Genomic DNA, 26,098 nt, shown 5'->3' with positions numbered 1-26,098 from the left:
ACGGCGCTGCCCGGCGCAGCCAGCACAGCCCGGCTCGGGGCCGCCCCGCAGGGGGTTGCGGCGCGGCGGGGCGGGCGGCGGTGGCGGCGCGGGGAGGGAGCGGCTCAGGCGCGGCGCGGGGCAGCCCCGCGGAAGGCCCCCGCCGCCCTGCCGCCGGGTGATGCAACCCGGCCCCGCGTGCGGCAGCGCCGCCGGGGCGCGGAGGGCCTCGCGCATGCGCGGGGCGGGAGGGCCGCCGGGTAACGGTCGCGGGCTGAGGGGGAAGGGGGGGGGGGGAGGCGGGGCGGTGCTGAGCTGAGGTAACGGCCGCCCTAACGGCCGCTCTAACGGCCGCCGCGGGGATCGGGCGTCGCCGTGGGATGCGGGGGGGGGTGAAGGCGTCAGCGGCGGTCACCGCGCGTCCAGCGGCCCGGAGATGGAGGTGTGTGGGGGGCGGCGGGGGGGCGGGGGGCGGGCCGCCTGCCCGTGTGCGCGCCCAGCGCCGCGGCTGTAACGGCTGTAACGGCTGTAACGGCTTTAAACATGTCACCGCGAGCGGGCCGGGGATCTCCGCTGGCCGCCAGCCTGGTGCGGTTCCCAGTGACAGCCCGTTCGTGCCCTCGCTGCTGGCTTCTGGAGGCGGGGTGCTGCAGGGGGCAGATACAAGGCCCTGCCCCAAGCCATGAGCTCTTCTTTTATACCCAGCAGCCCCCAACCCCCCCCTCCCCTCCCCAAATGCACGCTGCGTTCAGCAACATAACGTGCTCACAACATAAACGTGTTAAGAATGGAATAAAGCCCCTGATCAGTGCTGACAGCCGTTTTAGAAACTTAACAGAGACTAAATGCCAAATTCACAGCCCTCCCCCGTGGGGAATTGAATTGACTTCTCCATGGGAACTTCTTAAAGGCCTAGGGGAGATTGCTGCTCTAATAGGATTTCTTCAGTGATCAGAGCAACTGGTTTCACAATGAGTAACCGCTGTCAGATGCATCCATATTCATCAACAGTGGTTTTGCTTACTGGAAAATGTGGAGGTTCCCAGATTTTGCCCGGCTAGCTGCTCGGGTGAAAACAATAGGTCTCAGGCACACAGCACACATGTGATTGAAATGCGATGATGGAAATCTGTACAAAACTGGTATGCCTGGTTTAACAGCGCGCGTAACCTCCCACTTTCACAAATGTTATTCCCATACTTTCCTGCTACAAGATCCAGGAGTGACTCCTGCTGTATATACCCGTAGCAAATACATTGCCGGCATTCTTGTTTTGAAGAAAAGAGTACAAGAATGTGGCAAGAAACCATACGGTGATGATGTTGCCAGTGACAAAATGTATTATGTCTTGCAACCCAGTAATTCTGCACAAAAATAAAACACATTTACATTTCTAGTCTTTCATCGGGCCACATGATGTTTTACATAAGAATTGTAAATATCTTGCTTTTGGGAGAAACAATACATGCTTATGACAGATAGACAAATTACAGTGAGAGTGCGATGTGGTATTTGAATGTAGTTGCCTCAACATCAGGCATGAAAATGAGCTGAAAATACTAGACTCTACAGTTACTTAGCTATATACTTATGCAATAATGCAGTGCAGTATAAAATTACAGAAACAGCTTTTGTCACGTTTGCAGAAATCTTTAGAAATGATTTAATCCCTGCCAAGAATTCTGCCAGGAATGGGAAAAAATACACAAATGGTTGCGCCTACTTTAAACAACGAAATGCTACATTTTGCATATTCTGATGTTTTGTTACTAGGGTTCACCGTATTTGTGAATATGTGTAGTATGAAGAAAAATGAAAGTCTAAAGACTGCAAATGTCTAATCAAAACAAGGTAAAAACCTTTCTAGGAACTGTCAAGTATATGATACGTGCATGCTTAAATTTAATGTCTAAATTATAGAAATGGAATAGTGAACTGCATACTAATAAAACTCAAAAACTTAAGTCCAGAATTATATTAATTTCAATAGTCTCAGTTAAGCCAATGGTAACTACTTCATAACCGAGGTTGTACAGATACCTAAATGAGAGGAGTCAACCTAAATCTCTATGTAAATTAGTATTAAGGTAGTATTGACCCTACTCGTTGCTGTCTGGGGCCCAAATTTAAGTCTCACATTTTTAGTTAGGAGACTGAAGCATTATTAACAAGTTATGGCTTTTACAGTGGAGGTAAATTGTCTGATGTGGAGGAGGAGTGGTTTTTTTTGTTAATACTCTTTAATACTTTAATGCATGTTTTAATAATGATGAGAACAAGTATGTAAAAATGGCTGGCTTGCTTTGTTTGTTTTTTTTGCCAGGTTTGAGGTCCATTTCTATGGCAGCGTATAGGAGAGACCCGAAGATCATCTCACACCTCAGCTTGCCACAAACTGCAAACAGCAAAATGACAGTCAGGTAAAACCAAAACAGCCCTGCTAGCTGTTTACACCCTCCCTGAACTATGAAGGCCAAAAGTGAAGAGGGCAGAGGGATGCATGGTGTTTCAGTTGTGTGGTTTCTGCATGTGTGGAACGTATTCTGCAGTGATTCTCCTTGTCAAAGTGTATGTGCTTGATGCAGCAGAGGACATAGCCTGCGAATAAGGGAGAGCCTGTCTTTCGGAGGCAGGAAGGGTAGCAGCTTTGGGATAGCGGGTGTGTAAAGGTTGGTTGTCTCACCGTAACTGCACAAGTAACAGGTTTTGAAACTGTGACCGGGGAAATGGGGCAAATTTACTGCGTGAGTAAGCGCGTGAGGAGGAACGGTATGAAGTTGGCTGAGCAGAGAGAGGTCAGGTCACTGGTTCGAGGGAGTGAATGGGAGCAGGTTGTTTGCAACGTGGAGTAAGTAGGCCATGAGGGAGCAGCAGGAGGTCAGTTGGACAGAGCGGGAATAGCAGCGGGAAGTCTTTTGTGAAGCTGAGCACGGAGTAACTAGTTGGTTGTGTGAAGCTGTGAGAGGTGGGATAGACGCTCAGGTCAGGGTGGCAGTTCTGGAGGAGCTGCGCTGCTGTTTTATTCATCGAGAGCGGGCCGGGGGTGGCGACGAACGGCTGAAAACTGGCACGAAGGGGATGGGAACAGCAGTTCGCACGGGGAGGATGGCAGCGGGCGTGCAGCCTGTTACAGCGGGGAAGGCTGGGTTTGCTTTTGGCCTCGTACAGCCAAGCAAGGAGGTGAAGGCCGGGCCACGGCCAAGCCCCGTGCAGCCGGCCCGCGCCCGGCGGGGCTGCCCGTGCGGAGCGCGGCGGCTGTGCTCAGCCTGCGGCTCCCGCAGCCGGCCAGCTGCGAGGGGGAGGAGTTGCGCCAGCTCCGCCGAGGGCTCGCAGCCGCTCGCAGCGCGCTCCGGTGCCGCGTCCCCGCCGGGAGCCGCCCGGCCGTGCCCCGAGGGCCGCCGCCAGGCTGGCGAGCCGCGGGGCCGCCCCGAGGCGCGGAGCCCCCGCAGGTGGCTGCCGGCGGGCGGGGAGCCGAGCAGATGACGCTCCTGGGCACGGCTCTCCCGATCCCCGGCGGCCGGCGCCCGCTGCTCGCCCCCGGTAAGCGAGAGAGCGGCGTCGCGGGGCCCCGGCCCGGGGAGGCGCCGGGTTACGGGGCGGGGGAGCGGCGGCCGCCTCGCGGCGCCCGGGGCGCGGCCCCTCCCGCGGGCTGCCCGCCGGGCCGCAGGTGGCGGCGGAAGTGACGGGCGGCGCGGGGCGCCCGCGGCGGGGAGCATGGCGCCGGGCAGCGCCGGGCAGCGCGGGGGGCGGGCAGCGCGGAGCGCCCCTGGCCGGGCGGAGCGGGGAGCGGCTCCCCCCGAGCGCGGAGCGCGGGGAGGAGGGAGCTCGGGGTCCCCCCTTCCTCCTCCTCCTCCTCCTCCTCCTCCGCCGCCTCCTCCCGGCTTCGCCTCAGCCCTCGCCCCTCTCCCCAGCCCCCCGGCGCGGCCCGCCGCTACCGCCGCCTCCGGCTGTATGCTAGGCGGAGGGCACCCTCTCCTCTCCGCCGGTTCCGCGGGAGGAGCCGCGTCTTCAGCGCCGCTGCCGCCCAGAGGTAGGCGAAGCCGCCAGCCGCGCCGCTGCCGGCAGCTCCGCCGAGGGCGGCCCGGGCCCCCTCGTCTCACCCGGCCTCCGGGGCCCTCCTCCTCCGCTCCGCTCGCGGAGCCCGGCCGAGGCGGCGAGCTCCGTGCCTGCGGCCGGAGGGGAGGGGGCGGCGGCACGGCTGGGCCGCGGCGGGCTGCCGGGAGAGCGGGGGCCCCCAGCGCGGCGCCGCGGGCCCCGCCGGCCCTCCTGCCCCGTTGGTCGGGGCCGCTCAGCCGTGTGGGACGCGTCGGTAGGAGAGCTGAAGTGGGTCAGCCAAGCGCCTGCCGCAGGAAAGGACTACTTTGCGATCGGCGGCATTAGAAAAAATAGTGGTTACTGGTAGCGGGAGTAGCCTGCCACTCAGGATTGGTACTGGGGCTTCGACCTGTTTTAAACGTCACTTAAAAACTTGAAGTCTCTTTCATTCCTTTAAATGAAGAATAGGGGAACCATAAAGCTGTTACCCGATAAAAAGGCAGAGCTGCTGAGGTGTGGTGTCCTGTTGACTTGTTTGTTGTGTCATATACTTGTTCCTAGGACATAACCCAGCCCTTTCACCACCATCACCCCAGTTCACACTTGGATCCCCTTGGCATACCACCATGCGTCAACATCCTTTCTGTGTTTTTTCCTTCCAACACCTAGCCAACGTGTTTAATTTCTACCACATGTCCTATAAGCTTTCCTACCGTCACTCATCTCCTTTCACTTTCCTTAATTATATCCTGTAGCTGGTTTGGATCTACACGTGCTGATCTGCCTTTCAGCAGGTGAAGCAGAACAGATAAGTTGAACTCATGCTGGAGGTAGTACTGGGTCTTTTTGTTTGAGTAGCTGCCAATTTGGTGCTGATTTGTAGAAGTTTGAGACTTCTGTCCTGACAAATTAAGTTGGCACTTGACAGTGGGGTCAAAAGCTGTGCATCTTGGACAAAGAGCACAATCTCATCATTCTTATTTTCTCAGAGGGGACTACTAAAAAGCACAGCTGAGTTAGCAATAAATTTACTGATGATAACAAACAAGTCGATGAGTTTTAAGAAGTAGTTAAGATATCCTAAATTTAATTAAAAATAATTTTTATGAAGTAGTAACTTATAGCTCATTACCTTTTATTATGCTAAAATTGTATGTAATAAGAGCCTAAACACTTTGCTGTAAACATGTAGGATTAGATTTTGGTGACTGAGTAGGAAATACTTAATTTGATATTTTCTTGTATAAAATCCGCTGTGATGATGTTCATAGTATGTTGACAATGAGAAAATCACTGGTCAATATCATTCTGACATTTGATATAATCATTATATAAATTACAAATACATAAATAATGTTGACACTTAAGGTAGGGCGGTCCTTCTTTGAGAGCAGTGGCAATTCAGTTTTCATCCCTGCCATCATTTAAGTCTTACATATTAGTGTTACAAGTTTTTCTTGTTAGAGACGATTCTCATTCTTATGGCTCTATTAGAAATATTTTAGACTGCATGTCTAACATCATGTTAGACATCGTGTCTGACATCAGTAAATGTAGCTGGAACAGCATTGGGCTGTGCTTGTTCTTAGCTCTGGTGCACATTGTTTATAAAGGTGTAGCTGCAGTGATAGTTTAGCCAAATGGTTTAAAAATCTCTCGATGTCTGCGAGGTGCAATTACGTCATCCGCCTAATGGGCAAACTATGCAAAACTAACATATATGTTATTAATGTTAATTCATGGGACAGAAACTGAGTTTAGATTCAGTCAGGCGAGATTAAACTGGTCAAGCAACTGCAAATGTCTGGCAGTCTTGAAAACTTGTCAAGCATCCACTTTCACCAGACAACTTTTGATTATCATCCTAAAGCTTGATTTAAGGGCTCATCCGGTGAGCATATTATTCTTCTCTGGTTGTTAGCATTGTAAAGTGTGAAGTTTCTGACAAAATCTGTTAGTATTCATCTAAATTGACTGTATGCGATACCTACACTCTTCAATAGAACCATTTAGTTTTAAAGAATTTTTTGTATGTGCATTTGGATTCTTCAGTGCAGAAAGACTAAATTGGGTTGTAATGCTGTTTTTTAGGAACAGCAAGCAATGTGAGTTGAGAACCTTATCCATTATGAGTACATATATCTAAGAGCAGCAACACATCTGCTTTGGGTTAGAGGTTTTTTCAAAACAAAAGGCTCCCAGTACTGTACGCTGTGGTTGAAGCACACTTCCAGTGTGACGTATAAACATGCAGAGCTGAGACGATCCATATGTCATTTAAGTATGTTTGGTTATAACTAGTTCTGATAACGCTTCTAGCTTAACCATGATGACCTCACAGGCAACTGATCTGCTGCAGAAATGCTGCTGTGGATTGCTTGGAGATAGCAACACAGGTAGAGACTGTCGGTGTCTGATGTATGCCGCTAAAAGAAATGCCTTGTGCAGTGGCTAGTTTTCAAGAGTACCCAAGTGTTAGCTTCTGAAGTTCTGGCAGCATTGTTCCTTTGGCTCTGTGACTGTTAAGCCTGCAACTCTTCACTTCTGAAGTTAACTGGATGCTTCTGGAATTCTCACCTCGGGCTGGGTGAAGTCCTCAGCGTGAACTACCAGATAATGCTGAGAGGTTTAAGAAAAGTTGTTCCAAAATTTAGGATTATAAAGGGTTTTACACATACAAAAACTTGATGTGCTTCTTTGTTTCCTGCATCTCCAATTATTCTGGCAATGGAAAGTTTTGATATCCACTCTTACTGATCCTTCTCACTTTTATATAATTCCTTCCATTGCACTTAGTGGGGAACTGTGAGGAAAAATGGTGGTTTAGACAAAGTTTGGTGGGTTTAGTGTCAAACCATATAAATAGAGGCCTAATTTGGGGGATAAATTATCTATACCGTATAAACATGTTTATACACTCATTACCTATCTGCATTCAAAGGCCCATTTTTCAGTGACCAGTGTATACGACTGTGAAAGTTTTGCTTGTAAGTAGTCTATTTTCACGTATGTGTATAAAATCTGACTATGGAGAAATGTTGCCTTAGTGCAGGACAGTGTTGTTTTAAGTAAAGTTAGTGTGAAAGAGTGCTCCTCAGAGCAGTTTTTGCTATGTGCTGCGCTATATAAAGCGTACAGACTGGCTTTAAAATTTAGGTTGAAATGCGTGCATTTGACAGATGAAAGGAATGGGATAGATTGAACAGATTTCTGTTTTTTAAGCTCTGTTTTAGTACTTTATGTTACCAAAACACAGCTATACATGTATATGTCTTGTGAAATATCTTTTTGTGTAACCTGGAGATGGTGTTCTATTATGTGAAAAAAACATGGTTCAGCTGTGTTCACATAGATGCTTTCTTAGAATTTCTCTGAGGTAGGTAGAATGAACAAGTAGTTCATATGAAGCTTGCTAGTTCTGTCTCAGCATCACAAATGAGTAATTAAGGAACAGCAGGAAAGGAAAGCAGAAATTTGCCTTTCAGATGCTGTTCCTGATCATGTCAGTGCTTTACTGGGACAATACATTTCTATCCCTAGAAAGTGCACACAGAGTTCTGTATTAAATACAGGTGCTTCTTTTTAGGGTGCTTTTTTTCAGGAAGTACTGCTTTTGGATAGATATTGAAATCAAGAAGGGCATAAGCCACAAGTAAGTATTCCATAACTTCTCAGTAGCCTGTGCATTTAGCCTCCATTTCTTCTACTTGTGACTAAAAGCTTCAGACCCTGAGGAAAGAAGGTTCTCCTTGTTCGGCAAGAAAAAGCAGTCTGGAGCAGGCTTTTCAGACATTTATTACAACTGCAGAATAAAGATGAGAAATCAATGTTCCAAGAAAGAGCTTTTACAGTCGCAGCAGAGTAGACTGTAATGCATTATGTGCTGAAAGAGGAAGAAATGTCAGGAAAAGCTAACAAGGTTGAGCGTATTTGTCTTGTTTTTTTTTTTTTTTTTTCAGCAGAGAATCTTACTTCCTGTGCTGCATTACACTGATCAGCTCTGTTATGCGCAGGACAATGCAGAATGTCAGCTTTAGGGGGTTTTTCCCTTTATTGTTTATACGTTGGAATTTTTTGTTCCATTTTCGTACAGATCACTGTAGGCTACATGTCTTCTGTCAAATCAAGTGTGCTATTGTGATTTGCATGGGTGGAAAAAAATCTACCTCTGAATTTTGCATTTTTATTGAAAGTAAGAAAAAATTGTTACGTTATTGTCTTCTGGGAAATAAGCTGCAGCATTTGAATAGTGCATAGAATTACATCGAAGATTGCAAGTGTCTGCGTGGGAGGAATAGGATAGCTGTGCTTTAGAAAAATGACTTCCTTTGAGAGTATTTTGTATTGCTTTTTAAATGTTTGAGCTACCATGTTGCTGTTTGCTTTTGACTTGGAATACTAGCTATAGCAATGGAGATTTTTACCAGTTGGTCATAATATGCATTTAACTTTTACTCTTTCAGTCTCTGCTGAAGACTCTGTAGAAAACTATTTTAACCCCTTGTTAAAGTATATTCACTGGCCAATATAATTTTGAGTTTTAAAGAAAATTGTGACTTCTGATATTGTGTATGGGTTTATACTGGAAAAAGAGTATTTACTCCTTTTGTTTAATAGAGGGAGATGAGTAGTCTTCTCCTTGTTACTCGTAAAATTCTGAGGCTTCTTTAGATGGGGTTTTGGTGAAGTCTTATTTGTGTGTCTTCCTAAGACATCCATTAAATGCAGTGTGATGTTTGGGAGGAAGCATTTTGAGGTTGAAAATTGTAGACTTGCTAAAAATAATGTAAGCAGAGATGTGAAAAGAAAGATTAAGTGACTTAAAACATCACATTCTCTGAAACATTCTGAAATAATAATTTCAGAGTGTTGACTACCTTGTTACTGTTGAGTTTTGTGGCTGACTTCTTGTTTTAATATATATATATATTTATTTATTTATTTATTTATTTTTTACCAAATAACCACTTCTAGGGAGATGTGAAAATTGGAACCTAATAGGCATTTCCTCAGTGCATTTTTTTTTTAATTGCCTTTTGGTGATTCCTACCACCTTACTTTTTGATAGATACAAATTTGAATTGTAATAATTTATTTCTGATTTTTTTTTCTTTTTACTATTGTTTAATCAATTTAAAAAAAATAATTAAAGCAATTGCTATAAAAACACCTTGATCACAGAATCAAGGGATGGCTGAGGTTGGAATAGACCTCTGGAGAGGTTGTCTGGTCCAATCCCCCTGCTCAAGTAGGGCCATCTACAGTCAGTTGCCTAGATCACTGTCTGATGCTGGGTTTTGGATATTGTGACTTTATCAAGATCATTAAAAAGATCACCTGACTTGCTCCTCTGGAGTTGGTGCTTTTACCTTCTGGGATTTGTCTCTCTTTGTCTTTGCTTGCTGACTTTTCCTTTTTTGTTGCTTTGACGGTGATGAGAGCACCCTTTTAAAATCCCCGAGTTCCTCTCGTTTGCAGAGTATGTATAATGTAATTATCCTTCTCAAGTTAAGGGCAAAGGCCCCCAACATGTCTTACTGGTGTTGTTCCTGTGTGGTGTTTATTTATGCAGTAACATATGTACAGTTTTGAAGAAACCCCTTCCACAAGATTGTCACCTGTGTGATGGGAAATCCCATTGTTTTCAGATTATTATATATTGCTTCAGTCACCTGGGGAATGTTCCTTCTCTTGTGACTTTTTTGTCCTTTTTTTTATATATATATGTGTGTGTGTATATATATATATTTTTTTTTTTATTTTTATTTTTATTTATTCTTCTGTTATTCTGTTCATGTCTCACATTTGCAGATGTCAGCTGTCCTTCTGTCCTGTCATCTCCATTCACCTTGGAGTTGAAGCTGAGGTGTATGCCTTAGTTATCTTCTAAAGAAATGTAGCTAACCCAGCTTTGCTGCCTTGGATTCCTACTAACCTTTGAACCCCGTGTCCAGTTTCAAACCCGATGGAGAGGCAGTTGTATATAGAAGTTGCTCTATATTTTGTGAAAATGGGGAGCCCATTTAAAGCCTGTTTAAAGTAACCATAAAGTTTCATAAAGAGAGAAGAATTTAGTGTGAGCTCAGCTACTGTTAGACATCAGAGAACTGGAGGTGGACAGGGAGGTGTTAGAAGTGCTCTAATGAAAGAAAAAAAAATCTAATATTAGTGCTTGTCTTTTATTTGATATCACAGTTCCTATTGGAAAGCAAATTACTGAAGCCAGGTTTTATGTTTCTTCTTCTGTTTGTTGCTTCTTTTTGAGATGTTAAGGGTTAGAAGAGTAATTCTATACTTTCCTGCTTTTATACAAGAATTATCAACAGCTAAGCGGAAAATATTCGATGATGATTTACCTTTCTGGAGTTTACCTTTCATGGATACTGGATCACTGGAAAGTATTTGGGTTGTCAACTTTGTTCCCTTGCTCCTGCTCTAACTTTGAGGAATTTGAATTTTGCTTTAAGGCCTTAATTTGCCTGAATTGCTCCTGGCCTTAACTCTATTCTATGATTGTCAGCAGGCTTCAACAGTGTGGGAGTGGTGCCAATTCCACAAGGCGCGGCTACAAACACCCACACACCACTGTAGTTTTGTGTAGACAAAGAAAATCTCAGGTTTTGTTTCCCAGAATGGGTGTGGATGAGTTAAGGAGAGGAGGTGATTATCTGTTCATAAAATACGTTGCCGATAGAATGGCAGCAGTCAGGATGCGGTGCTTGGGGTGCAACGTGCTAACTGCTCTGTGAAGTTGTGAAACCTTGGCCAACCTGGTCACTCTCTGGTTCTGTTTTTCCCCATGGTTTATTTTCTACCAGGCTTAAGAGCTGAATGGGTTTTCCAGAGCAGTCCAATGAGCAGCAGAAGTGGCACAAAGTAGGCAGCAGAAGCTTAGATTCCAGGTTGAGGACAGAGGGAGAGTGGAGCACACTATTGCCCTGTGAATAGTGATAAATTATTAGGTTGGTTCAAGCTGTTTAACGGAACTGCACCCTAGCTAGACCCCAGGAAGGTGAGCAAGATTTTGACAAATTCTTGGGTTTTGAGTACTTTTTTATACTGCTTTTTACTGATTATTAATCTTCCTTAACTTTTACAGGGCAAGATGCTGCCGGTCTTTATTTTCTTTTTGACTTAATTGTTGTTGACCCTAGCTTGAACAGAAGTAGCACTTTAAAAAGCAGTTAAGCTTCACTAAACCCAGTAGATAGTATATTATTTATTGTGACTTGATCCTGTCAGTGCTTCCTGTGGCCTTTAGTATTTTGTAGTTTATAAATCTCATTATGTAAATAATTCTGAGAATAAGAAACAAGAGGGAAAATTGGACTATATTGTTGTGGGACAAATGAGACACAGAAAACTTAAACAGTATCTTCGAATTGCGGAATGTTTCATTTCCCAGAAATAACTTTTGAGTAAATTGATGTACGTTTTTAAGGAGAGTAATTTTATTTATTTATTTTATGTTACACCTCGTACAGTTCTTTTGCAGCTTGGTTCTGAAGTTAAGGAAGTTCCATTTCCTTTCTGAAACCTTTCATATTCAAGAGTGTGTTTCATTGCTCTCCTGAGATGCCTTCTTTAGAAAGACTGGGGGGGAGGGGAAGGAGGGAGAACAATGGTGAGCTTTTTGGTATTGTATATTCATTATCTGACCACTAGGTAGTGTGGAGTGAGGAATTACTTTGGTATTATTGCATAGTTCTTCTTGTTCATCATCCTTTCTTTAAAAGGAGAATATTTGGGGGTGAAAAGTATTTAAATTTTGAATCTTAAGTTGTTTTTTCAGTTAATTTCTCAGCTGAAGATAAAACCAAAAGGATGGGGAAGACTTTTAAGTCTTAGTGAAAGCAACTTCAGTTAGGATTTATCTGGTCAGGAAGAGTTTGTGATGTGTTCATTACTAGAAATAAAAATTTATTTTTATTTTTATGTTTATTTTTTTCCCCCAGGTGATTCATGGCAGGGGACGTGGAAGGGTTTAGCTCCTCCATCCATGACACCAGTGTCTCTGCTGGATTCAGAGCACTGTATGAGGAGGGATTGCTTCTTGATGTCACACTTGTCATTGAAGACCACCAATTTCAGGCCCATAAAGCACTGCTTGCCACCCAGAGTGATTACTTCAGGATTATGTTCACAGCTGACATGCGGGAACGAGATCAGGACAAAATCCATTTGAAAGGTCTGACAGCTACAGGCTTCAGTCATGTCCTCCAGTTCATGTACTATGGAACTATTGAACTGAGTATGAACACTGTTCATGAAATCCTTCAGGCTGCCATGTATGTCCAGCTTATAGAGGTGGTAAAATTTTGCTGCTCTTTTCTCTTAGCTAAGATCTGCTTAGAAAACTGTGCAGAAATTATGAGACTCCTGGATGATTTTGGTGTAAACATCGAAGGAGTCAGGGAAAAACTGGACTCCTTTCTGCTAGAGAATTTTGTGCCGCTCATGTCCAGACCTGACTTCCTTTCATATCTGAGCTTTGAGAAGCTCATGTCTTACTTGGATAATGATCATCTGAGCAGATTTCCAGAGATAGAGCTGTATGAAGCTGTTCAGGCCTGGCTGCGCCATGATAGAAGACGCTGGAGGCATACGGACACCATCATTCAGAACATCAGGTTTTGTTTGATGACACCATCCAGTGTTTTTGAGAAGGTTGGTGCATTTGAAAAGCAATAGACAGGATTCATCATTTAGCTAGGGCAGCATGCCATTAAATAGGTAAGATTCCCAGTGCTGTTAGGAGGAACAAAAATATACCATTTATTTTTCTAGTATACCTGTAGAAGATAATCGGATGACAATACTTTAAGATGTTTATTAGACAATAGTATGTACAGTGGCTGGAGAACAGGTAGGTTTACAGTACATGTGTTTTAAGTGATTTCATATGGAAAGGATGTTTTAAAACAAGGTCACCTGTATCAAGTTTTATTTTAATCATTCTTGTTTTCTACAAGTTGCTTCTTGCTTTCCAGAGATTTTGGGACTGCACGTGTTATGTAGGGCATATGTCGTGACAAATGTTACCAATATAATCAAAGCATTCTGACTGTGGAGTTTGTGTGTTTTAAGTACTTTTTTAAAAATTCTAATTGTTTACAAATGAAAAGTGTCATCTGCTGTTAAATCTGCAGGGTGTTTTTGTTGTTATTGTATCTTCAGTACTTGTGCTGTTACACAGAAGTTGGAACTAAGTCCCGGTCCCTCAAAGTTACACGTGCAATTGATTTTATACAAGACAAATAATGCAACCAAATGTGATTGACAGTGTGAAACATAATGACCTCGAATATCAGAGGAATCTTTGTAATAGGTGATCTAAAATTTATCTGATGACTGTGTATGTTGAGGGTCTAAAAGAGAACTTGCTTTTTCCACTGTTCTGTTGAAGAATAGACAAAAAATGTTGTTCTTTAGTTCCTGATAATCTCAGGAATATTTATTGTCAACAATAGAGAGCTACAAAGCTCATAATCAGCTCTCTCACAGGCTAGTAGCAGTAAAGGTATTCAAGTTAAGAGTTACTTAATTTGTGCTATTTTGTTTTAATTATGTTATTAATTTTGTGCAATCAGACGAACTTTAATTTGTATGTTTTTCACCTCCTAATGAATTAATAGGATTTAAGGCCCTGTATTGGGCCTTAAATGGGTTGTTTTTTTTGTGTGTGAATTGAGTAGAGAACTTAATACATAAAATATATTGGTGATCCTGTATTAGCCTGTGGACATAAAATAAATCTAATTACCTAGAATTGTTTCAGAACACTAATGGAATGTTTATATTGGGTTAAAATGTTTCCAGCTAGTAAGAGCTGGATTCTGCAAGATACCATGTGGTGCCTTGTTTTTTATAAAGCTTTTACCTTTTTATGTAATTTAAGCCTTTCAGTAGGAAAACTGTTAGGATTCACCAGGTATTCTTAAAGTCAATTTAATAGGTTAAGATTCATGTGGAAGAGGCTTCAGCTCTTTGAGTTTTTGGGATAGGAGTTCAAGGATCAAGCTGTCTCCCATGAAATTTCTGCAAGCGCAAGTGAAAAGTGTGTGTTGACTTTTAGGGTTATATTCAGGTGTAACTTCTGAAGTTGTTTTTTGATATCACTGGTATCTGTCCTGCATACAGGGCTTTCCATGGTTTCTCTTGGCAGCTACCAAACAGATAGAACTTAAGGAGAGAAGCTGTTTTCAGTGTCCTGGGTTATATACCCACAGGTGAAAGCTGTATCTGTGAATGCCCTACCCATAATTGTATGTGGCAACGGAGAGACGCCAGTGCACTTTCTACAGGGACACAGTGCTATGTTCAGCACAGGGAAGCACAGCTAAATATGCATGTCATTCGTCACTGCAGCTAGAAATGTATTTGTCTTTTGACCTGCTAGAGAGCACTGAGTAATCCAACATGACAAGTGACAAAGGACATCTGCAGCTGAAGCCAATGTAAAAAAAAACAAAAACACATATTTTTTTTAATAAAATAACGTGTCAGTTAACTGTTCTGTCAGTAACTTGAGGAAAACCTGCTACTGTGTGTACAAGGGGGAAGATATTGATTACTCTGCTTTCCTGGAGATCAAAAATCAGACAAGAATTCCTCCTTCTGAAGCCAGCACATGGTAAACTCCTGCATAAATGTACCAAATACAGTCTGAGGCTGACTCTTACGGTTCAGCAAGCTCAGAATTCACAATACACTCACTGACATGTCATATGTACTCTTATGTAACCTTTCTAACAGGCATTTCTGAGATGCCTGTCATTATAGTACATAAATAACTTACATAACATAATTTTGCAAGTTGCAGTAAGGATACTTTTTGCCTCTTAGGCCATTCTGTTTCTTACAGCTTTTTTAAAAAGAGATTTACAATCTGAGTGGGATGCCTTGTCTTTTTAAAAAGGAATCGATGAGTGACTGAGTTAATACCTCACGACTGACATGCATTTGGGATGCACAAGAGAAGGTGTGGTTTGTTTGCTTGCTCTAAACGGTCCTGGAAGAGCTGCCTCTAAAGTAGGAATAGGTACTTTGTTGTTTGGCTCTTAAAATAGATGTATGAGGAAAATGGAAGGATAAATATAAGGATTTGGAGAAATTGTTGGAAAAGGAAAGGTTCATGACTGAGAAGCACAAGTTCCATTAGACATTACATTTGCCTTTATTTTAAACCTACCCATAGTTCTTGTAAGTCTTAAGGCAAGCTGAGTTTTTCTCTGTTACTGTATGCAACCATGTGTAGCTGGCCAGTACGGTAAAACCACCACACCATGTTATGCTTTCCCTTCATCTTTTGATTTCGATCTGTGTACTGCTCAGATGTAAATGTTTCAAAAATCTCTGTCCTTAAATCGTGGAAGTTTTTTCAAATAACCATATTTTAGAGTGTGTTATGACTAGTCCATGCTGATTTATAAATTCCGAATTTAAATCAGAAGCTTACTAATCACTAGGTACCTCAATTTGTACTTTAGAGCTACGATGAAAAGCACATTAATTAGTCCATCTTTGAGTATGTGCTTTTCTGTATCTAGCAAATGATTGCTTTTGAAAAGATGGCATTATAATGTTGTCATTGTGATTTTTGTCTTTGATAAATGTATCTGTCTATAATTTTTTTCCTCACCTCCATATCTAGTAAATTACACATCACTATTTTCTACATATTTAATATTCTGAGGTTTAGAATAAGTGTCTAGTGGATAAGGTTAGTGGTTCCCACTTCTCTTAAATAGGTGCTGCACGTGATATTTTTCTGTCTGAAGGTTATCTCTGACTTGGATAGACTTGCTGGCAGTACTTATTATGTGCTGAGCACCTCAATTCTGGCATATAGATTTCTGGTTCTATAGGAGAGTTCTTGCTATTAGATTCTAGCTCGGCTGTGATAATTTTTCTTGCTGTTCCTTTTTTTTTTTTTTTTTTTTTTTTTTTTTTTTTTTTTTTTTAACTGGGGAGACACTCTGAGAGCACTGTTCTTGCTGCACAGTCTTTTTGTCTTTTTACAGCTAGGCTGAAAAGCACTACCTGATTTGTAGCACTCGCAGAATAGCCCTTCAAAGTCTTATGCAGGTACTGACCCAGTTTTCACACTGGCCATGGGCTGTAACAAAGTAATCACCCATGCTAGAGAAAGGAAAAGTTAAGTACAGCAATTTACCTAGTGTCATGTATACTGATGTTGGGTTGCAAAGTAAATTTGGTTGCTGCCCTTTTAGAGACATACATGTAACTTTTTAAATTTGACTGAATTTTGACTTGGAGTAAGCGTGCCAGAAATTTAATCATGTTTGTTGACAGGCTTGTAATTGTGTTTAGAATATGGCCAGAGATAAGGAGATGTGAAAATAGTATGAATTATAGCAGAGTTGATGGATCTTTTGAGTCAGCCTAATCTCTAGTCAAATCTCGATTATTTATTTTTTAATAGTTTTGCAAGTAAAAGGTGGAGTTAGCTCTAGAAATCTGTTACATACATCTTCTTTGGAAAGACGTAGCATAGCTTCTGCGTGCCTGGTAGTTGAGTTTGAGTTGCTTCACTTACACATTCAGAATTAGCAATTTTAAAAAACTTAGGTACAATTTTATGACCTTTGAAATAGTTTTCTGCTTATGTAGCTAGAAATCGTGGAGTTTTTTTATGAACCATCCAAATCTTTCAGAGTTTTTACCAGTCCTACAGAAGGAACTATGCTAATATCTACCTCAGATAATAACATGTTAAGAATTAGTTACTGAGTTTACAAATAAGAGATGTTTATTTTGGCCACTTCAAAAGCAGCCTTTCTATATTATTTTTTGTAAGCTTTTTACTAAAAGACCAAGTAACAAAAATACAAATAGAGCGAGAGTGGTAAATGGCTGCTTGGAAAAAAAAAAAAAAGCTATGCTTTGAAGGCAGACTTCTGTTAAAGGAAATTTACCCTGCACTTCATTATCTTCCCTGTTAGAGGGGAAAAATAACACTGACATAGCACGGGGTTTATCTGATCCTTTATAGGGCTTGCTTTTCAGACTAGATACTCTAATGTAAAGGCACATATTTTGGGTTTATTTCTTTTCAGAATACAGTTAGAAAAATTCCTTAACTTGCATGCATTGTGATTCTGCAGGAAAATAGTCAGTGATGAATAGTTGCTTTATTTTAGAGAATCAGAGCTCTTTACTGAGTATCTCATGGATTCAAATTGAAGAAGAGAAAATGCATTCCAGCTCCAATTTACTATGCCTGGAAGGATGGTGACAATTTTGGTAAAGTTTTGGTATTGGCTACCTGTAGGAGGGCTGTGGAGGTGAATGGCTTTTAATTATTTTCTTCATCTTTTCTATGGAATGAAACACTTCATTTTGTTCATGCCGTTTTCTGACTGTGTACCTAGAAGTCTGACTGTGAACCACTGTAACTAGTAGATGGTGCAATGACGTACTTCTCCTATGGTTCTTTGTGTAGCTATGTCCCAATATTAATCCTGTATCCCAGCAGAACCTCTAAGAAGGTTTTGTCCAGAAAACTGAAGAATAATACTGGAAAGAATGCAAAAAAATCACAGGAGGGAAGACTTATCACCTGGATTAAATTTCATTTTTATAATAAGACTGGTGTTGGTAAGGAAGTCTGAATCAAGCTTTCTGTGAGACCCTCCAGCAAGAGAACAGAAAGTCTCTCTAAATTCTGGGAATGCTGTGAAGCACTTAACATTTTTATTATCACTACAGAGCTGATGGTATACTTCTTACCACGCACGTTTGTTTTACTTCAAATTTACATCTCCATCTATCAGATGTTCCACACAAGCTTTGAACATTCTCTTTAATTTTATATTGTATGTTGGTAACTAGGTGCATGTTCTTTCTAGATCTTCTCCATTTGAACTTAACAGAAAAATATGGTCTGCTATTAAGCACTTAGATATTTGTTGGACAACTACTTTTTCTACTTCTAGCCTACTTCTGAACGCTGAGGGATTTCCATTAGCATATTTTTGGTATCAGACAGCAGTTCGCACAGCAGGCTTGTTGTGGGCCATGCTTGTAATTTACTGAAACTAAAACATATACAACTTTCTGTTGTATTTTAACCACTAAACACATACATTTTAAAGCTTGCTTCCCTTTTTGATTATACATGCTAGTAATTAAAGGTATTATAAAATTATTCCAAAGTGTAGGTGTATGGGAAGTTTTCCTTACTATGATCTGGGTAGGACTTTCAAGTAATTCCAGATCTCACACAGACGAACACAGGTGAATGTGAAAGTGGGCAAACTGTCCTACAGTTGCCTTGCCTTTGTTCATATCAAGCAAGCATGAACGGTCTCTACTTGTTCCTGTAGACACATCCCACCATTCATCTTAGACCATCATTTGAGTCTTGGGAGAAGTACTGTTCCTATATGGCTGAGGTGGTGCTGGTGAAAGGTGGAAGGCTAGCAACACTGATGTTTTTCCCCACCAGCAAAGTCTAGGAAGCCTCCAAGTACCTTTTCTTCCTAGTGTATAGATAAACAGCGTACCACCCTAGTTTTTGTTTCTGAATATTGTAAGAATTCCCAGTGCTTACATATTTTTTTCTGTTTAAGATTGTCTGTGTAGCTAATCAGACATAGGTCAGTCTGAGAGGGTCGTTTATAACTGGTGGTTACGTTTGCTTCTTGATGTCTTTCTTACTGGTTTAAGGTAAGAGGTTGAAGCTTTGCTTTGATGTTAGTGCCCTTATCAAGAAAAGTAGTGATAAACTACTGAGAGATGGGCTCCTTGGCCTTGAGAGGCTGTCTCTGAAATAAGATAGATCCCTCATTTCTTTTCGTGTACTCTCATGGTGTGAGGTTTAGGCTGTCTAAATAAAGGAGTAGAGTGACGAGGATATATGAAGCTTATGCCAGTTTCCAGCTGGCATTTCCATTTCTAGGTCTAAAGACAGAATTGTAAAGACAGACGGATGAGGAAAGAAACACCACCTCCCTTCTCAGCCAGCCTTTGATGGCATGCTTGTTTTATGCACGTTGATCTTCCATAATCTTCTAAGAAAACTTCAGATGCACATAGGTGGAACAAAAATCATCTGTCTTTTTGTTTAATTCCAGAAATGATTGCTCCAGTTTGGGTGCAAACAGTGTGAAATTGTAGTGCTGTTCTAGAATTTGAAAGTAACTTTTGAGGATACCCACCTTGTTTGTCATTTTTGTTTTACTTCTTTGTATTTAACTTACTGTTTATTTTATTTTATTTGAATCTTTAAGTCTACCTGTGTTTGGGATGTGGCTTGAAGTGATTTTTTTGAAATGTTTATCTGATAGCAGAACATCGTGGTTACTATGCAAGGAAGAGAAGCGATTAACAGCAAGCTAATGTAATTTGCATAGTCCTTGTTTATGGAGCTATTTTATTCACAAGGTATAAACAATAGTTGTTTCAAAACTGCTTTTCATATATGTGAAAACTCATTCACACCATAAACACTTACCTAAGTGGTGGTCTGGGCTTTTGCCTCCTGGGAATAGGAGGAAGTGGGGGAACAGATGTTGAAATAGAGTAGTTTCTGATGTTATTGTGTGGTTGCCTTGAAATTTTGGAGTTACCTGACACTTTTTCAGAGCATTGCTCCTCTTTTTGGAGCTGGTAGGAACTAAAGGTATTGAGAGTGTTAGAAAGCAATCCTTTTTTTTTTTTTTTGTGGAAGATACTTAGAATTAGGATCAAATCTGATAGAGGATTTGTGGGTTAGGCAATATTTGGGAATGTGTTTTTTTTTTGTTCGTTTGTTTGTTTTGTTTTGTTTTGTTTTAGAGGTATAATTCAGAATGTTGCACAGAAAGAGTGAAGCCTCTTTGAAAAGAGTCACATGGTGACTGAGGGCTTCCTGGAGTTACATAAATGAAAACGTTCAAATCAGATGATATGTTTTGGAATCATCTCCAGACCAGTTTCAGGAACTTAAATGAGCTTAGATACTAGGTAGAGGTCTGGGAAGGTAAATTACAATCATTCTTTCAGAAAAACAGAGCAGAGAGAGCTCTTTTCAAATTGAGAGATGGCAGCAGGAAGGAGAGCTTCATGACTAGGCATCGATACAAAGGTTTTAGTGCTCACTGGGGAAGTAGTAGTTCAAACCTACATCTGCAATTTACCAGTAAAATGCACGAGCAAAAGAATATTTGTTGATATATTTTCCTCTTGTGTTGAAGGTGTGTGTTAACCTGTGGAGATGCACAGAGGGGGAACCGTAAGGTAACCATGATGAAAAGTGGTTAGTGTGATCACATGCCCTGAAGGAAGGGGTTTGTGTACCTTCCCTTTCCACCACGATTAAATGGCCCTCTGAGCAGAGCCTCGTGTTTAGGAATACCTGCTTGGGCTCTGTGGTGAGAATTCATTAGAAATTAGTCTAGAATGGGTGTGTAGAATGTTTTTCAAAACTAGGACAATGGTGCGCTTTTAATTTTGGCACTTCTTTGATTAAGCAGAAGATGAATGAGCTTTTACGGAGAAGGAATAATGATTTTTAAACTAGGGGACTTGAGTTGTGCATAATCCCTGCTTAATTTTTGCATGCGAGTATTCCACTGAAACTGTTAGCCACCGCTGTTAATTTCTCAAATGCCTTCTGGATTTTGGATAAGAGTGCATTAGCTTAACCTTCCCTACACAAATGCAATTGCTCTCAAGAATACCCGAATGAAACTAAGTAAAATAATCTTTTAATGACACATAGTCATTTAGATTTGCTGGAATGTTTCTCTTGGTCAGAATTTTAATATCTTTTAAATGTATTCATAGGTAAAAACATCAGAGTTTTATCGATACTCCCGGCAGCTGCGACATGAGGTTGACCAAGCCATGAATTACTTTCATAGCGTTCACCAACAGCCTTTGATGGAAATGAAATCGAACAAAATTCGTTCTGCCAAACCCCAGACTGCTGTATTTAGAGGAATGATAGGACACAGTATGGTAAACAGTAAAATTCTTCTCTTGCACAAACCGAGGGTCTGGTGGGAACTCGAGGGTCCTCAAGTACCTTTACGACCAGACTGCCTTGCCATTGTCAATAACTTTGTGTTCCTATTAGGTGGGGAAGAACTGGGGCCAGACGGTGAGTTTCATGCTTCATCCAAAGTGTTTAGATATGACCCAAGACAGAACACTTGGTTACGAATGGCAGACATGTCTGTCCCACGGTCTGAGTTTGCTGTTGGAGTGATTGGGAGGTATGTTTACGCGGTGGCTGGGAGAACCAGGGACGAAACGTTTTACTCAACCGAACGGTATGATATTACTGAAGATAAATGGGAGTTTGTGGATCCCTACCCAGTCAATAAGTACGGACATGAAGGGACTGTGCTTGGGAACAAGCTGTATATCACTGGTGGAATTACATCATCTTCAACCTCTAAGCAAGTGTGTGTGTTCGATCCCAGTAAAGAAGGGACAGTAGAGCAGCGAACGAGGAGAACTCAAGTGGTCACTAATTGTTGGGAAAACAAGTGCAAAATGAATTATGCGAGATGCTTTCACAAAATGATTTCTTATAATGGTAAGCTGTATGTCTTTGGTGGTGTCTGCGTGATTCTGAGGGCTTCCTTTGAGTCTCAAGGGTGTCCGTCTACAGAGGTTTACGACCCAGATACTGATCAGTGGACTATACTGGCTTCTATGCCGATCGGTAGGAGTGGTCATGGTGTAGCTGTTCTGGACAAACAGATAATGGTTCTTGGAGGCCTTTGTTACAATGGTCATTACAGTGATTCGATTCTCACCTTTGATCCAGAGGAAAACAAATGGAAAGAAGATGAATACCCGAGGATGCCGTGTAAACTGGATGGCTTACAAGTCTGCAGCTTGCACTTTCCTGAATATGTTTTGGAGCATGTTAGACGTTGCAGCTAAAAAGGAATGAACAACCCGGTGAAATTTGAAAAGCTGAACTCCTTTGTCAGAAAACACAAACCAGTTGAATTCCTTCAGAGACATTAGCTTGTCTGTATGAACAACTGCTAAATGCTTCAGAGAAACGGGGATGTACAGGGAGAGTTCTTACCAAGTTTATTGGAAAAGTCAATAGTTGGTCTGATATTGTAAAAGCTTTTTTTTAACAAACATAATTGTAAGTAGGAGAAAGAAAAATATATTTTTGGGTGTGTTTACTTTTTTTGATAGCATTTCATGTCCATAATACATTAATTTTTTTCTTCTATGGCCATGATACCACACTGCTTCTGAAATCAATTGAATTTAACAAAATATTTGTGGAAAGAAGAGAAGAAAGACTTTATTCTCATTTTTTTTATTGAGCATCAAAGTAAAACTCATTAGCTATACTAGGGTACAACCAGGTTTAAAAGAAGAAATCTAAACCATTTTTGTGTTTTGTGTTGTCTTTGGATGCTTTTCCCATTAATTGCAAAGTATTCTCAAATCTGCTAGGTGTTTCTGTTTTCCCTTAAATACTTTCAAGAATAATCCTGACCCCTTTGCATGGCTTTTTTCCTGGTTTTGTACAGTAGTACCAGTGAGTCTGCCAAAACGCAATTTACACGTTTTCTACAAAATTGAAAATGGAACTTTTTTTATTCAAAACACTACTGTGCTGCCTTTTATTGTCTGCATTGTGTTTGTTGGTGAGTAAGATATTTACACACACATGCATACACTGTAAAAAAAAAAAAATCTTTTCATGTGCAGCTATATTTTAACTAGTGCACAGAGTCAGCCATATCTGTTGAATTTAAGGTATAGTATTTTCCATTTATAAACTACATAATTCAAAGTTCTTAAGTAACTGGAGGCCTCATCTGGTATCAAATTCTCTTTAGCATATACTGATTGATTCAGTAACTTTAAAATCTTTACATTGATTCTACATAATGAACTGTTAATAATTTGTTATTTTATAAATTATTTTTTAAAAGTAAACATATCTTACCTGAGTTTCTTTTATGTTTGAATGTGCTGCCCAGTCATCATTTTTATGAAAATGGAAAATGTAAGTAAGCAAATGCACAACGGTACGGCTTTGACCCACGGTTATTTTCAGAACTGGGTGTACTATGTTTATTCTCAGCAGTGACTTTGCTTGTACTTATATTGGAGTGGTATAATCTTTTATTACTATTAATTTTTGAATTATCAGCTGCTGTGAACTACTGTGTTTTAAAAATCTGGAGCCTCGGTGGTTGGATGGTTGGTACCGTTTATGTTTCTTTTACAAAAAATGACAACAACCTTCATACCTATAGCTACTGACCTCAGAGTGCCTGAACTGAGTGAGCTGTGTGGTCCAAGCGGGCATTTAAAAAGTCCATTGTGTTAACTTGCAGATACTCAGACTACATGGGTAAGAATTATTTGCCAAGGCATAAATAATGATGAGTAATTATTTAATCCTCATTTTCTGTAATTACGTGAAAGTAGTCGCTTCTAGAATCCGAAGGAGAAACGTGTGGAAGTCAGAGGCTTAGTTCAGACATGTAGGGGCAAAATGCTGAAACGTGCACCTGCATATTTTGTAAAATCTTACGCTACTGTGTTTTTCTTTAAGCAAGAGACTCTACTTCATATGCAGCAATGCAAGTCCACTTTATACAGCATCTTCCAGTCAGAAATCACTGTAGAAAAGGAATGTACTGTACTCAGGGAGCTCAAAAGAATGCACTTACAGAGGGACCAAAATCACACAAAACGTCCTGTGTTAAAAATAACACCTACTTGCCTAAACTAAATCTGAAATCATCCATAGAAGTTAAAACAATGTCTAAAACTCCTTATCCATATACTTAACGATACCTTTGTAGCAGTTATGCTGGGTTCAGGTGTGAGGATCTGGAGCTACATGACAAGTCAGCGGGATCTTTTCCATAAAAAATGGTTTATTGATAGAGTATTTTCTTTCCATAAGTTTTAACAGAAAGAGAGAATATATGCCATCATAGCTGTGGTGATCAGTTATCTATGTCAGTAGTGACTGGACCAAATATTGATATTCAGTCTTCTGATGCAGACTGGGGTTTGCAGTTATATTTAATTCTTTACTGAGTAAGAAATATAATTTAATAGTTTAACTTAAAGCCAACTTGGTTTACACTAAAACCTCAGTTTCACTATGAGATGTCTGTGAACATCGCCCCACGTGGGCGCAGAGATACCTGATTCCAGGAGGTGCTGGCTGTGCGCAAGTAAAAAATGTTCTGCTGTACCTATCTCATAGGATACTAGGGCACAAGAAAAAAACACTTTTTTTTTTTTTTTTTTCTGTTCATAGTCTATTTCTACCAGCGTGTTTCTTAAGTATATGGGGCAGCAAAAATCTAATCCTGCTCAAGTAAGCTTTAATGGGCATAATGGGCATGGAGTACTTTACCAGTCAGTCTGGGGAATGGATGTGGATGGGAATGGAAACCTGGTCTTCCGTGTTTCAGGTGTACTAACTGCACATGGCTAAGACTCGATTAAAAATAAGGATGGAGGTGTCCCAAATAAAGTTTTCAGCTCTGCATTTAAGTACCTTGTTAGTTTTGTGGGCTAAGCAACTGCCAGTGAAGTCATTGGTGAGTATCGACACCAACGTGAACAACCAGATCATTTTTAGGTGCTCTGCTTTGAAGCAGATACAGTCTTCAGATGCCCAGTTCTGGAAGCCCTTGTTCAGGACTGTAACAGCAATTATTCCACGAGGTTTCGACTCGCACTGTTGGTTTCAGCTTCCCTGAAGTTGTGTTTCTGTCTAGAAGCTGGCTGTAATCATCGAACATTAGGAATGACTGGAATTTGCTTGGGTTTAGAGCGTGTGTGGGTATGTGAGAATGTTATATTAATTTTGTTAACATTTCTACCATGCTTTTATTGTTTCAAACACAAAATATAAAATTAGCTTACATTCTCTTTTTTTCCACTGCAGTGGGAACTTCTGAGCCAGTCGTTTTTATGTCCTCTCTCAGAGAGAGATTTTATTGAAAGTTGCTCTTTGTATTTTCTTTTAGTATTTAGCTCCAGATGATTTAATGTTTTTATTTAAACAAAATTAGTTTGGCTAAAAAGAACTGCTTATTGCTATCAAATTTTAAGTGTTATGAGTAAGTTAATATAAGGAGGGTTTTAAGACCATCTAAATGCCTCTCATTCATCAAGGGAAAGGTAAGTTACAGTGTTTGATCAGTAAGCTTGGGAGGTACTTCTATTTCCTCCCCACCCTTAAAAGAATACCAGCAAATCTGATCTTACCTACATACTTAGAACTTAATGTATCACCTCCTTTTAAATAGCAAGTGTACTTGCCTTTAATTTCAAAGGTGGACATAGTGAGTTACAGCCTAGTTGATTCACATTTATACCAAAATGTATCAGCTTCTTGTCTTAATGTAGCACCTGGCTCCAGGAAGGAGGTTTGCTTCCAAATGAGCCAGAAGGGACAAAATGTGTAGTGCTTCTGTGAGTTGGTTAAACACTGCCAGTTGCCATTCAGCATCCTGCCATGTCTGTTTTTATGGGACAGATTACTCTTTTCAAAGTACCCCACAAGGAAGAATTAGCTCGTTTTTTTTCCCCACAAAGCATTGGCAGTAGTTTCATAGCGGGAGGTATGAGGTGGGGAAAAAAACCCTTTTGAAATTCTTTCCTCATCGATTCAACCGGAGGAAGGCAGGACTTGATTTTACAAAGGGTCAGTGCTCTTTCAGAAAGCATCGCTAGCAAGAAGGGCTAGCAGCAGCATAGCAGGTACCTGACAACCTGCTTTTGTGTTACCTTCTTTTGAAACATGGATGCCCTACTTTCTGCAGCATGACGGCGTCCTGCTGTACCTAGTTCTAAGGGGTTGGGACTTTAATATTGTGCTGCTCTCTGAGGCCTGCAGCCGTTTTTTCTTATGGACCTCCTGCCTTACAAACACAAGTGCTGCCTTTTTTCCTGCTGATGATACAGTATTTGCATCAGGGATGAAGCACTGATGCTCAGGAAGCAAAGGATAATATTCAGCTGGCACAAATTATAGGAAGTTCAAAAAGAAAAACATTGTTTAACTCAGTATGTCCATTCTTTTGCAAAATGAAGGCAAGCACTACAAGGAGATGCGAAT

General features: G+C 41.2%; 1 protein-coding gene across 7 annotated transcripts; it reads left to right on the top strand.

Annotated features, from left to right (window-relative positions):
• The first annotated feature begins 99 nt into the window (after positions 1-99).
• KLHL15 (kelch like family member 15) lies at positions 100-24,884 on the top strand. 7 transcript variants are annotated; one of them, XM_027449050.3, is made up of 5 exons: positions 100-239; positions 1,753-1,830; positions 2,303-2,399; positions 11,970-12,681; positions 20,806-24,884. In XM_027449050.3, the coding sequence occupies exons 4-5, from the start codon at positions 11,977-11,979 to the stop codon at positions 21,913-21,915; spliced, it is 1,815 nt and encodes a 604-aa protein (XP_027304851.1). In that variant the 5' UTR covers positions 100-239; positions 1,753-1,830; positions 2,303-2,399; positions 11,970-11,976; the 3' UTR covers positions 21,916-24,884. The 7 variants fall into 7 exon arrangements, with proteins under 7 accessions (XP_027304851.1, XP_071883404.1, XP_027304849.1 ...); XM_027449051.3 differs by lacking the exon at positions 100-239 and adding an exon at positions 277-299; XM_027449049.3 differs by lacking the exon at positions 100-239 and adding an exon at positions 284-421.
• Positions 24,885-26,098: the final 1,214 nt, after the last annotated feature.

Source organism: Anas platyrhynchos, chromosome 1 (assembly GCF_047663525.1).
Source record: "Anas platyrhynchos isolate ZD024472 breed Pekin duck chromosome 1, IASCAAS_PekinDuck_T2T, whole genome shotgun sequence".
In the NCBI taxonomy this organism is placed as follows: Eukaryota; Metazoa; Chordata; class Aves; order Anseriformes; family Anatidae; genus Anas; species Anas platyrhynchos.
The sequence above is the reverse complement of the archived record's forward strand: the minus strand, read 5'-3'. Positions and strand labels throughout refer to the sequence as shown.

Excerpts from the sequence above, each read along its gene's own strand:
- KLHL15 (XM_027449050.3), top strand. The coding sequence starts at position 11,977 with ATGGCAGGGGACGTGGAAGGGTTTAGCTCCTCCATCCATGACACCAGT. Across the intron at positions 12,682-20,805 it reads CATCCAGTGTTTTTGAGAAG|GTAAAAACATCAGAGTTTTA; the intron begins GTTGGTGCATTT and ends ATGTATTCATAG.